This window comes from Heptranchias perlo, chromosome 16, assembly GCF_035084215.1.
Source record: "Heptranchias perlo isolate sHepPer1 chromosome 16, sHepPer1.hap1, whole genome shotgun sequence".
Taxonomy (NCBI): Eukaryota; Metazoa; Chordata; class Chondrichthyes; order Hexanchiformes; family Hexanchidae; genus Heptranchias; species Heptranchias perlo.
In genome coordinates, this window is record NC_090340.1 from 22,008,222 (window position 1) to 22,022,698 (window position 14,477).

General features: G+C 43.0%; 1 protein-coding gene across 2 annotated transcripts in view; it reads left to right on the forward strand.

Annotated features, from left to right (window-relative positions):
• Window positions 1-9,379, forward strand: part of cpne2 (copine II) — a 202,152-nt gene extending 192,773 nt beyond the window's left edge. For both annotated transcript variants that reach the window (XM_067997780.1, XM_067997781.1), the window contains one exon: window positions 8,902-9,379. In XM_067997780.1, coding sequence (XP_067853881.1) covers window positions 8,902-9,009 — 108 coding nt within the window. In that variant the 3' untranslated portion in view covers window positions 9,010-9,379. The remainder of the gene's footprint in view (window positions 1-8,901) is intronic.
• The last annotated feature ends 5,098 nt before the right edge of the window (window positions 9,380-14,477 follow it).

Genomic DNA, 14,477 nt, shown 5'->3' on the forward strand with positions numbered 1-14,477 from the left:
GGAGGCGGAGGGGAGGGACGGTGGGAGAGATTGCAGGGGCGGGGAGGAGATCGAGGTCGGGGGGCAGATCATGGAGGGACGGAGGGAGATTCTGGAGGGAGGAAGAGAGGGAGCTTGTGGGTCGGGGTGTAGTGAAGATTGGGGGGGGGGGGGGGGTCACCAGATAATGGGGAGGGAGGCCGATCAAGTGGGAGGTTAGTGGATCGGGGGGAGAAAGGTCGATCATGGGGGGGCGGGGGAGGATTGGTGGATCACAGGGTGGTAGGGGGGGGTCGGTGGATCGCGGGGAGGGAGGCCGATCACAGCGGGTTTGCTTGGTGGGCTGGGGGGGAAGCACTCCTGCTCCTCCTGGCCCACAAGCAGTGCTGGAAAGGCACTGACCTGCTGGATCTGGCCGTTCTTGCCTCCCTCCAGTTGCTGGGTATCCCAAGACCTAGGAAACCCAGCCCACAGCCGTTAAAAGTAAAACTCTGGTAAAATTTGAGTCACGCAGCCTCATTAACATATTTAAATAACTGGCTCGCCTCTGGAGAGCAGGTTAATCGCCTGCCCCTCAACCCGCCTCCATTAAAACCGGAAACGGGGCGCATTGGAGGTGGGTTGGGGTCAGGTTTTAGATTTTTAAAATTTTAACCCCCCTGCCCCTCTCCCGTTCGTCATGGGGGGGGGGGGGGGTAAAGCCCCCCCTCTAAGAATGCAAAGCTCTTTACAGAAGGCAAATTAGTTTAGTTATAAATTTCCTATGCATGATAGAGACAGCACACATTAAATAAAAGCTAAATTCAATCATACTTGCATTATTACATTAAAGACACTGCCCAGATTCATTTGTGACTAACTGTATAATAATGAGTCATTTCCTATAAAGTTGTGTAGTGTGTTGTCCAAGTCCCTATTCTCACCATTGTAAATGTCAATTTAATTGTTGTATGTCTAGTAAGGCCCGGTCGGGGCCTTTGATGGCACTTTGAGCTATTGGAACAATCTCAAAGCTGCCCATTGCTGTAGATATAAAACAACATTTTTGCAAATAAACTATTTGTAATACAGCAAACTCCATATCTACATTTAGTTATTTTAAATCTCGTTCCTCCCCCCACCCCACCCCCAAAGCTGCTTTAAACAGCTATAATACAGATCAGTACATTAATCACCCTCAGACTACCGGCTGGTCCAGGGAAATTCCAGGCTCCCGGGCACGACGGCTTCATTCTCCCCCAAACAAAAAAGTTTTTGCTGAAATAACTCAACTATTATATTAATAAAGACTCTTAAATGCCTGTAGTAGTTTTATCACTGTAAAATTAACATGAAACTAAATAAAACACACTTAATACTTTTAACATAATTAAACATAGGAACAGGAGTAGGCCATTTAGCCCCTCATGCCTGTTCCGTCACTCAACGAGATCATGGCTGATCTGTAACCTAACTCCGTATACCCGCCTTAGCCCCATATCCCTTAATACCTTTGTTTCTGTTTTATTTCAGCTCACTCTGCCTTCCCATTGTTCTCTCTCTCTCACACTTCCCCATTCTCACTCTTTTTATAACTTTTTTTAAACCTAGTATAGCTTATTCGAACTTTTCTGTTCCTTTCCTCTTAAGAAGAATTTAGAATACTTGATTTACCTGTTTCTTCCTCCTCTGGCTCATTGTCCATTTTGGCTGTAAGACGAGCTCCAAGGCTTAGACCTGTAAAGACAGACATTCTCATGCTGCAGAATGTGCACATCAATTAATGACATGAATTTCTAGCGTCAAATCCTAGCTGGACTAATTCTCCCTCCACACGTCTGTCTGCCCAATTGCACCTGGGCAAAATAACTCGTCCATGGCGCGGAAAGGGTTAAAACTGGCACGTACGAAAATCGGACACAATGTAGCGCACTTCATTGGAAAGTTGGAGTGTAACAATTCACCCATCTCACAGCACAATGGGTTTCTCTTGCTCTTGTGCGCCAGTTTCTGGTAGGAGAGCACAGCTGTATTAAGTTATAAAGGTTTCCTGTAACTGCCTTTCTCTTAAATAAACTATTTTCTTCTAACATTAACCCATAGCTCCTCCCCCTGCCCCCTTTTTCCAACCGGTAAACGCTGTTTGAGAACATATGTCTGTCTCCCCCTGAAAGTTTGCAGTTTTTTGTGTTCTGGGGTAACCTTTTCAGAACTGCGATGCTGAAGTAAATAAGAATGCATTTGGCATTGCTTCTTCCTCCATCCATGACTTTGCCGGCAATCCTATTTACATGTCCAATTTAGAGACTACGTGCTGCTAATCCACAAAGACCTGGAAGGCTCCGGGTTCAAACCCTGATCTGTGCTCAGTTCCCTTATCTCACCCAGGGTTGCATTGCCCCTGGGCTAGATAGGGCGGGGCGGGGCGGGTGGGAATTCAGCCAGGGCTTCCACTCCTGCTGATTATCCACTATGTTCCTGAATATCAAGCTCATATGGTACGGATTTAATTGTTTCCAATGACTAAGTGCCTCGCCTCTTCAGAACTGCACTGCTTTTTGAGTGATTTTTACACCACTCCTGTCAATGCTGTCCTCACGGGTGCTTTTTGTGAGTGCAGCTCACTTTAGAGCACATTCTAGTCTATTCTACTTAATGTGTCACGTTTAAAGTCCAAATCCTCCTCTTCATTTCTACAAGAGTCTATTCTGTTAAGAGTATAATAACTGGCGTAATTTGCTGTCGGATGTATCGTATCGCTATCCATTCTCATTACTGTGAACGATAATCTGTTAATTTGTTATTTGCCTGTTCAAGTGCGGGCAGCAAAACTGATCCTTCAGGGCTTCTCAGGCAGCCCTGAACTGTCCATTTATTACAAATGGAAAATATTTTGCTAATCAATTATTTTGTAATATAGAATACTTTATATCTAAAATATAAAGAATATATAACATAAAAAATATATATAGTAGAAATAATTTGTGCACTTAATGGAAATATAGAATATTTATATCTAAAATAGAATGTATATGTAAAAAATATATAGTAGAAATCATTTATACACTTAATGGAAATTGTGTGCATACCAATGTCCTTTGTACTAAAATTCTATTCTGGTTATGGGTGGGTTGTAAATTCTTTAGTCCCCAGTCTGTTTCCATGTTGTAGGTGTATGGTGCTCCTGTAGCTTGGTTGGTAAATGCATCACCCAGTGCAGAATTGAACTAAACAGATCTGGAGGATCTCTGCTTCAGGCTATGGTCTGTGCCAAGTCAGCTGATCTCAAGAAGGAGTTCATGGGGACACTAGATTTGGCTTTAATGCCTAAGATCTAAGGAGAGGTGGGCGGGGAAGTCAACCGGGGTACGCACTCCTGATGGTTCTCCATGGAAAACTCATGTTTATTGACATTGGATGGGAATGGCATTGGGTTTGGTTGCGATGTTCCCTGTGGTCGAACAGCTGAGCAGGTCTCATACATCAGGAATGGCCACTTAGGCAAGGTGAGCAGCTGGTGCCTGTGGAAGACAGGAGCTGTGAAGAGTGGAAGGAGGGGGTAGAAAGATGGGAAATGCTTGATAAAATGTAAGGGAAATTACATCTGAATGAATTATCTGATGAACTGTGCACATTGTTGGTTTTGTGCCACGGTCGCTCTGCAGTGCCAACTGTGAAAACACGGCTGCTGCTCTTTAAACACAGGAAGTCGTTACTGCTTTGTACGAACAGTGAGTTTGGCACCGTCAAGTTACCATCTGTTCATGGGTCCAGGGCCTTTGTGAATTTAGCACTTCCGCCAGCTTTAGTGGGTATTTTTATAGATGGTGCTCAGGGGAGCAGTCTGCTGCAATGTTCACAAAGCTGAGACCCCAGCCTTCGATGACTCGCTGTGTTTATAACCTTTTACCAGGCAGAAGTAACAGCTGATCATCTGTGGCTCAGTTTGAACAGAGGTCTCCTGAGGTAGAAGGACAATAACTAGTATCATTATATCATAGTAAGCCTTTACCCGCCCAGTGTGCCCCCACCCATCACTTCCCAGTTTTTATTAGCCTTTGCAACGGAATGAAATGTGCAATTAATACCTAGGGTCCTGGAGCATACACATGCATTCACATACACCGTCATCGAACCTGTTCAAAACTAGAAGAGAACAGCTGCTCCCAGTCAGAACAGATTGTGCCATCTTCCGACACCAGTACAATCTGCAATTGAGTTCTCAGCTCATGCATGGATTCTTGGCTAGCATTGTACTGTACATTCTTCCTACCTGACACCATGGGTAACTGATTTTCTTTTTGTTTCTCAATGTAAAGGCATATTAGTGTTGGGGAAAGGATCTCCATCTGTACCCAGTACAGCGCAGGAAAGACAAAACTTAGAGCGCTCTCTCTCTCTGAACTCATTAACGGGAAGGTTAGCAAATGGAAAGGGTTTCAATATAAATTACTAACCCCCACAGAATGGCAAATAATTGTCTCAACATCTCCTGCCTGGCAAGAGATGCTTTATTATCCTGCTCCCTCCCCTTGCACAAGCCAGCCATTTTAGGCTTCCTTTTCTTCTATAATCCTTACGCCTTTAAAACCCAAGCTTGTCATTACCTAATCACTAGTTCTTGATCTACCTCTTCTCCTTTAAACCCTGATGGTGTCCTACACTTTGGGACTTGGTCCTTCATCTCAGTTTCTCAATTTTAACAAAAGCTATCAAATAAAATGGCGTTTGGAACGTACTTGGATGCCAACCCCAAGGTGCATGAATGAGAATTCAGACCACACAGCAGTACTCAGCTAGAAATGACCTGGGACCCAAATCTGGTCAGAGGGTTAGACTTGGAAAAGTAACTCTTTAAAAATTGTATTAAGGCAAATTACCTCAGCTATTGTGTGTGCTCAACTCATATTGAGGCGTATACTTATTTCACTGGTCGTTCTCTCTGGGCCGGTGATGCATTTTGAGGCCCTGAGAGTTTCGCAGTAGCAAAAGCAATTCCAATTGGGCCAGTTTTGAAATTCTAGTGTAAAACCTAGTGTAAAAGATTCAAATCACCAAGGATGAGGAATTGCTGAGTGTAAAGGCTGAGAGAGGAAAGGAGTGAGGATATCGTGAGGAGAAACTCGCAGTGTGACTTGGCAGGCTGGTAGACAATGAGGATTTAAAGCAGAGGCAACTGGGGTGAAACAAGCTGAGATCCTTGAAGGAGGAGAAGGTGCCAGAGGAGTAGGGGAGAGGCCATTCTGTGACTTGGTGATAAAAGCTACAGCGGCATGGGCAGGGTGGTGGAGAATATGGCCAGGCGGGAGGCTTCAGGAAGGGGCAAGGTGTCACCACCCATGAGCCAAGTTTCAGACAAAGCCTCCGGATGTCAATACTGAGCACCTCAACAACTCTGCTGCAGCCAACTGCCTGCCTCTTTTCTTTGTACGGACTTTCCATACCCTTATACATCCCCAAATATGCTAAATCCTGTCCTACATTTAAAATCTCACATTGACTTCAAGCACTGTAGTTTGCCGTCTTTGAATCTTGGCACAGACAGTAAAAAGCAGGTGCCAGTGATTAAAAGCCATCAGCAAAAATGTTCAATGATGCGGGATTTTTTCTTCCCAGTGCGATTCTCAGCATTTTTACACCAGAAATCTCTCACAAACAAATCACTTTGTCCACCTCTACATTCTAATCTGCTTTGCCTGCGGAAGATAATGACTTGGAAGATAATGGACTCTTCCACACCAACGGAATTGCTGTCCCCAATCAGCAGCGAGTAACATATGTCCATAAAGGAGATGAGTGATTGCCACTCTCCAAATGAGCCGCTCCTCCACAACTCCTCAAACTCATTACATGCAGCGTTGCTAGGTTACGTTACTAGTTGCTGCTGGGATTTGAACCTGTAGTCACAGGCATACAAAGGGGGCAATGCTTCAGCCATTACATTTGCAGGCTGCTTTAGTTTGATGTTTTTTTGAAAATATCACCTCCATAGACCAATAGCGATGGCCGTGACCTCCTTAAATGTCATGCACATCTCAACTGACATATTCCACATCCTGACTTTGCAAAGAATTGCAGCATGAAAATATGTTCCACTGTATATTCTTCAATATAAAAATCACTTGTTACAGCTACATTGAATAGAATCTCGGCTGTATAAGCAAGACACCCACATGACCCCGGGGGGAGGATTAGCTTGACTAACCAGCAGCAGAAGCAATATTAGGCTGCAAATCCACCACCACCAAGGTAAATATTGCAGCCTCACTACTGCCTACAAATCCAGCGCTGGACAAGATTGATCATTTTAAAGTTCACATAATGTTTTGAATATAGACAGTTAACCCTTTGATTGCCAGGAGGTTCGATCGGAACTCCCGTCTCCGTGAGTCGACTGCTTGCCTTTGTTTTCAGCTCACATACTAATAAACATTATCACAGTAATGAAGCGACTCAAGTATCAGCAAGTATCGGTGTGACCTTGTTCATTGGTGCTCCCGTTATCTGCACTTTTGATCATCCACGAGTATTAGTGCTGGGCCGAGAGACCAGTGTATATCAGAGCCGAGTCAGGGAAACAGCAGGAGTCAGATTGGAGGAAATACCACGAGTGGTTGGGCCGGGATGGGAGATCAGCGGGAGTCGAGCTGGCAGGAAGACTGAGGTCAGCCCGGGGGATCAGCGGGAGTCAATTACAAAGAGATTTCATTTGAATCTGTAGTGCCGTGTCAATAGTCCAAGTGTAAACAATTTTACAACACCAAGTTATAGTCCAGCAATTTTATTTTAAATTCACAAGCTTTCGGAGATTTTCTCCTTCCTCAGGCAAATGTTTCAAGATCTCCTTGAAGCCTACGCATTTATACATATGCGTAGGCTTCAAGGAGAGTCCAAGTAGCATTCCGGCTCCTTGTCCTATCAAATGACGGTGATACGTTTATACGTGATAGCAGTTTTTCATAAACTTCTTGGGTCACAGAGGTTCTTTCATTAGAGCAGTTTAAAAAAAATATCCAGCTAGGATAGACTGATTCGGAAATAAAACTACCTAGTCGGCAGGATAGTGGGAGTCAGGGATAACATGGGACTCTCGATTATGCACCGGTTTATATTATCCTCCTGGGATTCCCTCCAACATGGCAAATAATTTTGGTATCACTGTAATATTAATCCTGAAAAACAATTAAACACAAAAAAACATAATTCACGAACGAAAAATTGAAACACTTCACCTGTGCTCACCTTGCCATTCATTTTTCCCTCTGCCTAGTCTGATTTTATTGTAATTTTCACTTTTTTTAAAACCTGAACGAAACCCTTTTTTAACCTTAACATTTTTTACTTCCCTTTCTTCGTCTGCTTATCCTCGTCCTTCCCCCAATCTATTTTGGAGAGATAAGCAGCTTTTTTTCTGTAAAATGCACTTTCACTGGCTGAGAGGCATGTTTTTAGACCATGACGAACCTAGATTGTGAAATCACATTATTATTGTTACCAAGCGCAAAAGAACGTAGAAACAGGAGTAGGCCATTCAGCCCCTCACGTCTAGGATTGCCAACCCACCTGGATTGCCCGGAAGTCTCCCAGAATGGGGCATTAATCTCTTGGGCACTGCAGTTAGCAGCCAGGGAGAACTTCACATTTTAATTTCCCACTGCAGCAGCGACCCACCCACCATTTCTGTGAGGTCACCACCCGAGCTGCCGCAGAATGCCAGCCCTCGCTTATGGGTGACCGGAAATGGGACAGGCTGGTTGCCAGGAGTATGGGGAGGAGAGAGACGGAGCAGGGTGAAGTGCAGGGCTGGGGTGAACGGGGACTAAGGGAGCAGGGGTTTGGGGCTTGGGAGTTTTGCTATAGTTTTGCCCACTCACCTAGTTTGTCTGTGTCCCGTTGTAACCTCTTGCTGCCATCCACGCAACTTACTGTGCCTCCTAACTTAGTGTCATCCACAAACTTGGATATACAACTCTCTATTCTCTATTCCTTCATCCAAGTCATTTATAAATACATTTGGTGATCAGCTGAGGCCTCAGTACAGATTCCTGGAGAACACCACTGTCACATCCTGCCAATCAGAGAACGTTCCCTTTATCCCCACTCTCCCAACCAATTGCTGACCCATGTCACAAGGTTACTTTTAATTCCAAGCACTTTCATTTTTGTTAATAATCTCTTGTGCAGAACCTTATCACATGCCTTCTGGAAATCCATACAGACAAAATACGTAGACTAGATTAGTCAGACATAACTTACTGTTCACAAATCTATGCTGACTCTTTTTGATCAGCTCACACTTGCCCAATTGCTCAGTCACTATGTCTCTGATGATAAATTTCAGTAGCTTCCCCACAACTGATGTTAAACTGATGGAAGATTGCATTAAAAGCAGGAAGTGCTGGTTATCAATGAAGACTACGCATGCAAAACTTTATAACCTGTGTTTCTGTTTTCAGATTGTAACTGACTTGCTGTGTATGTCCAGTATATTTTGGAAATTTGGAACTCTCTCCCTGAAAAAGCTGTTGAGGCTAGGTCAATTGAAACTTTCAAAGTTTTAAAATAGAGATTGGTAGATTTTTGTTAGGCAAGGGTATTAAGGGCTACAGAACCATGACGGGTAAATGGAGTTAAGATACAGATCAGCCAAGATCTAATTGAATGGTGGAACAGGCTCGAGGGGATGAATGGCCTTCTGTTCTTATGTGTCTATTTGCAATTTATTTTATAGTAAACCCTAGGTGATGTGTTAATGGCGAGGCAAACAGGAACCTTGTGGTTAATTTATATATAATGTTTAAAACTATTCATCCAACACTAATGCCTGAAATAGTGCAAGTCCTTTTACTGGTCAAGTCCCTTTTACTTGGGTTGAGCACAATTTATGCTACTGAGCCTTTTATGAAGTAACATTGAAGCTCTTCGTTTTTCCCCGTTCTTCAGGCTCCTAAAGAAACTTTGGCCAAATCTGTCCTGGCAGAACTACCCCAGCAAGTTGTTCAGTATTTCAAGCAAAGAAACCTTCCGCCTGTCAACTCTGATCCGGCCTAACACCAAACCTTCGACCTTTGAGCCTGCATGATACCAAATTCCCCACCATGCCCTCTGAAAACGTTTACAGAATAAATCTTTGCATGTTTTGCAGCACTTGGCACATTTGTAATGTTTTGTTTTCATTGTTTTAAAAAAAAATTCCAGTGACTCGAGTCTTAATTTGTTTGTAAGGAGAATCTGGTGCTTTGTAAAAGTATGATGAATAACACTAAGTAAGAGTGGTCAACTTTTTTCCAAGTTGCCACTGTTAAAGTATTGAATGTATCTTTGTATTATTGGGTGTTATGTATCTGATTTTTTTCTAATTATTAAAACAAAACAGTTTAAAAATAATGTTATTGACTTACAGGAAGGACAGAACTGAAAGTGATGAATTATCTCTCATTTTGTGTCTGTATGATTAAAATAAACTGTACTGTTGTCAAACAGTTACGTTTGGATATTTTACACTACCTGTAATAATACTTGCTTAGTTTTACTAGCTGTTTCAGTACATTAAGTTGAACTTATACCAGATGTCTCGTCTCCTTCACCCTTTTTGTTTTTCAGAATGAAATTTTAAAACTACTGTTGAAATGGCCTAATGGCTAACTTATTGAATCTCATAGCTTTCCTATGAGATTCAATATTGACATTTGTGCTTAGATACTTTTGCAATAAGGATTAAGAATAACCTATCTACCAGGAGCAAAAGCTGCATATATAGGAGAGGGGTCACAAGATATATACAGATGAGCGAGGTAAATCAGCCCACGTCAACATTCAGAATAAAAGACCTACAATTCTCCTCCTGACATCATCTAACTGACCCACGAATGAATCAAAGGTTATGAAATTGACCGTTGGGAAATTGTCCCATTGGTGTGGTTCTATATGTCTGCATCCATTATGCCAGCTACTTCTCCTTATGGTTCTCCTTGTGGCAGGATCGGTCTTCCACAAGTGCGGCAGCCAAGAATTAAGCCAGTTTGTTCAGTCAGGGCGTGGAGTTTGAATGTCATTAACTCTACAGATCCAAGACTGAACCATATTACTGAACTGGGTGTAATTCTGGTCTACTAATGCATTTTAGATAGATAATCAAATCTAATATTTTTCATAATATTTTATTTCCTTTTAAAACTAAACCTAGATTAATTAACATCAAACTAAGTACATTGGTTTGAGAGAATATAATTTCATAGAATAAATGAACAACAGTAAGGCTCTCTGGACTGAAAGAAGATAAAGTGGGCGATTTTCAATTTACAGTGAAAGGATTTAAATTTCTGCTGCAGTCGCCGCAACAGTGCGCTCGCTGAAAGTAATCTTAAGTGTCAGCAAACAGGAAATGTGGGCAAGGGTCATGCAATTGCCCGAATTATTCCAGATGGAAAATGTTTTATGCATTAATTAGCATTTGATGATATTCAGAAAAGTTAGTAGCCGTATAGCATGGTAGACATTGCTGCAGGAATTCCTCAAGGCCGTGTCCTAAGCCCAATCATCTTCAGCTCCTTCATCAATGACCTTCCCTCCATCATTTGGGCCCCAACAACATCCTGGCTGTAGTGCTGAAGACTTGTGCTCCAGAACTAGCCACGTCTCTAACCAAACTGTTCCAGTACAGCTACAATACTGGCATCTACCCCACAATGTGGAAAATTGCCCAGGTATGTCCTGTCCACAAAAAGCAGGACAAATCCAATCCGGCCAATTACCGCCCCATCAGTCTACTCTCAATCATCAGCAAAGTGATGGAAGGTGTCGTCGACAGTGCTATTAAGCGGCACTTACTCACCAATAGCCTGCTCACCGATGCTCAGTTTGGATTGCGCCAGGACCACTCGGCTTCAGACCTCATGACAGCCTTGGTCCAAACATGGACAAAAGAGGTGAATTCCAGAGGTGAGGTGAGAGTGACTGCCCTTGACATTAAGGCAGCATTTGACAGAGTGTGGCACCAAGGAGCCCTAGTAAAATTGAAGTGAATGGGAATCAGGGGGAAAACTGTCCAATGGCTGGAGTCATACCTAGCACAAAGATGGTAGTGGTTGTTGGAGACCAATTATCTTAGGCCCAGGGCATTGCTGCAGGAGTTCCTCAAGGCAGTGTCCGAGGCCCAACCATCCTCAGCTGCTTCATTAATGACCTTCCCTCCATCATAAGGTCAGAAATGGGGATGTTCGCAGATGATTGCACAGTGTTCAGTTCCATTCGCAATCCTTCAGATAATGAAACAGTCCGAGCCCGCATGCAGCAAGACCTGGACAACATCCAGACTTGGGCTGATAAGTGGCAAGTAACATTCGCGCCAGACAAGTGCCAGGCAATGACCATCTCCAACAAGAGAGAATCTAACCACCTCCCTTTGACATTTAACGGCATTACCATCGCCGAATCCCCCACCATCAACATCCTGGGGGTCACCATTGACCAGAAACTTAACTGGACCAGCCACATAAATACTGTGGCTACAAGAGCAGGTCAGAGGCTGGGTATTCTGTGACTCCTGACTCCCCAAAGCCTTTCCACCATCTACACGGCACAGGTTGGAAGTGTGATGGGATACTCTCCACTTGCCTGGATGATTGCAGCTTCAACAACACAAGAAGCTCGACACCATCCAGGACAAAGCAGCCCGCTTGATTGGCACTCCGGCTGCAGTGTGTACCATCCACAGGATGCACTGCAGCAACTTGCCAAGGCTTCTTCGACAGCACCTCCCAAACCCGTGACCTCTACCACCTAGAAGGGCAAGGGCAGCAGACACATGGGAATACCACCACTTGCACGTTCCCTTCCATGTCACACACCATCCCGACTTGGAAATATATTGCCGTTCCTTCATTGTCGCTGGGTCAAAATCCTGGAACTCCCTACCTACAAGCACTGTGGGAGAACCTTCACCACACAGACTGCAACGGTTCAAGAAAGCAGCTCACCACCACCTTCTCAAGGGCAATTAGGGATGGGCAATAAATGCTGGCCTTGCCAGTGATGCCCACATCCCATGAACAAATAAAAAAAAAGTATAAATCCATCAAGTTATACTGCGTAGATAAAGGTCTAAGAGAAGATAGGAAAGAGGATTATAGGAAAACAATAGCACTCATGAAAACATCACATAGTACTATTTAAAATAATGATACTCCCTAAAGCTAAAATGAGCAGCAAGTACCATTTATACAGTCTGCAAATCTGCATTTGTTGCGGGTTTACAGCTGATTCACTATGTAAAAAAATAATCACAATTTATATCTGGTGCAGTCATGTTCTCCAATTTAAGTTGGCATTAAAAATTCCCTCTGGATACTGAGTCAAAGACAGCAGTGAGTGAAGGGGTTCACGTCAAGCCAATATAAATTGCCTATTGCAAATCGTGTCCACAGTCCGCCAGCAAGAAAAACTTGTGCGATGCTGCTCTATAATCAGTTCCCAGGATTATGTACAGGAACAGCCCAGGTTGACTCACCCTCCAATTTTCTCCTCAAGCCCTAGCTTACCTTGACAAGACAACAGATTAAGAACTCTGAGGCGGATACCCTCTGTTCTTTATAAACACAATACTGCAAACAGTAGAGGAAATCGTCCCAATATGAAGAATTGCAGACCAGAGCCTGTCCTCATGCGCCATGGCTGTGCTACCACACAAGGTTAGCAACACTCTGATACAGCAAGTAACAGTCTCAATACGGCAAAAGCACATAAGGTTTGGGCTACCTTGATCCAAATTAATGTCACGTCACAGTACAAACCAGGCTGAAAAGAGCGAATTGTCTCCTTTACAGTTTGTAAAAAAGGAGTGATGAATCCCATCATGTTTTATTCATAATATAGAATGCTCACAAATAATTAAAGTACGGTAAAATTCAGTACAGAAGTGCCACTTTCACGTAGGTTTTTAATAACTATTATGTTTTTATTACTTAAAAACCTTTTCTTTCTTTCTATAGTCTTCCACTTAAACGTTCAGCTGTATGTTTTTAGATGAAACTGTCATCTGTTGGGGCCAATAGTGGATGGGAATTATGCTGACAGTAATATTGACATTTGTTTGATATTTTTGCAAAAAATGTGGCATTAAAGTCACACAAGACAAATCTAATATATTTAACCCTTTTAATACTGAAAGTTGATTTCACCATCATCTTAAATGCACAAAGCTCCAAAGTCACTGATGAGAATGATCTCTGCATCACCTAAGCTCCAAATTATTGGAAAAAACACGTCAGAAGGTCCAGCGCAACAGAATTTTAAAAAAACTATCTGTAATACAGTAAAAGCAAGCATTCTGGCCACACTGGTATAGAAATCAAACCTATACAACAAAAAAGGTAGTTTTGTTCTTTCTGGAGCAAACTACCACATGTAAATGGCTGTGGGCCACCAGCACTACATGCCTTGGGCCACCATTTTGTCTCTTTGTGGGTAACTAAGTTCTCCGACTACCTGAACAGGGCAGCAATGTAATTTTCAGAGTATTGGCTTGTATAGACTTTACCCCCAACATTAGGGAGGTCTGAAGACAGGATCATAAAGCCACAGAAAGCAACTTTAGAACAGCTACACACGGGCAAAACTATTGAATGCAGGTCCATAATATTACTGGGGTACTAGCTTAGCCGAGGGGTAGCAGTCTCACTTCTTCAGTACAATCCTGAGGGGCTGTCAGAGGGGCTGTCTTTCAAATGAGAAGTTAAACCAAGGCCCCATCTGCCTGTTCCGATGAACGTAAAAAAGATCCCATGGCACTTGTTGAAGAGGAGCGTGGGATTTCTCCTGGTGTCCTGGCCAGTATTTACCGCTCAACCAACATCACAAACAGATCAACTCCTCATTTATCTCATTGTTCTTTGTGGGAACTTGCTGTGTGCAAATTGACTGCTGCATCTTCCTAGAAAAAAAAGTGACTACACTTCAAAAGTAATCTAGTGCCTGTGAAGCACTGAATGGCGCCAAAAAAATGTATAAATGCAAGTTTTTTATTCTTTATTAGTGTTACTCTTTTTTGCTTATTTTTATTCTTCTTGTTCAGTGTAAAAGCCTCTCTGAATAACCATAGTTTACCAGTTTAAGAAAACATGCAAAACTGTTAGAGGTTTGCAACACTGAGTTCATTATATGCAGGTTCACCTTGACGTTTCCCATATGGAAAACCCTACAAACATGGTAGTGATGGCAGAGGTAGATGCCAAATGAAGACCAGATGCATTCCCACAGGAAGGGAGATGGACAAAAATCAAAACGCCTGTCCCACAACTCCACTCAGGCCAAATGGCAGAAGCCTGGGAGTATCTTACATGGCCATTCCCAATCATGGTTGATATGCTGCGCTGTTAGAGGACCTAAAAAAGAGGGGCGTGTAGCTTCTGTAGTGTCAGCAAAATGATTGTATGTTTAGTCATTAAAAATAAAATGGGCATTCAGTTGGTTGAGTAGCAAAGGGAACCTACACAAGATAGAAAATATACCAAGTAGAAGCA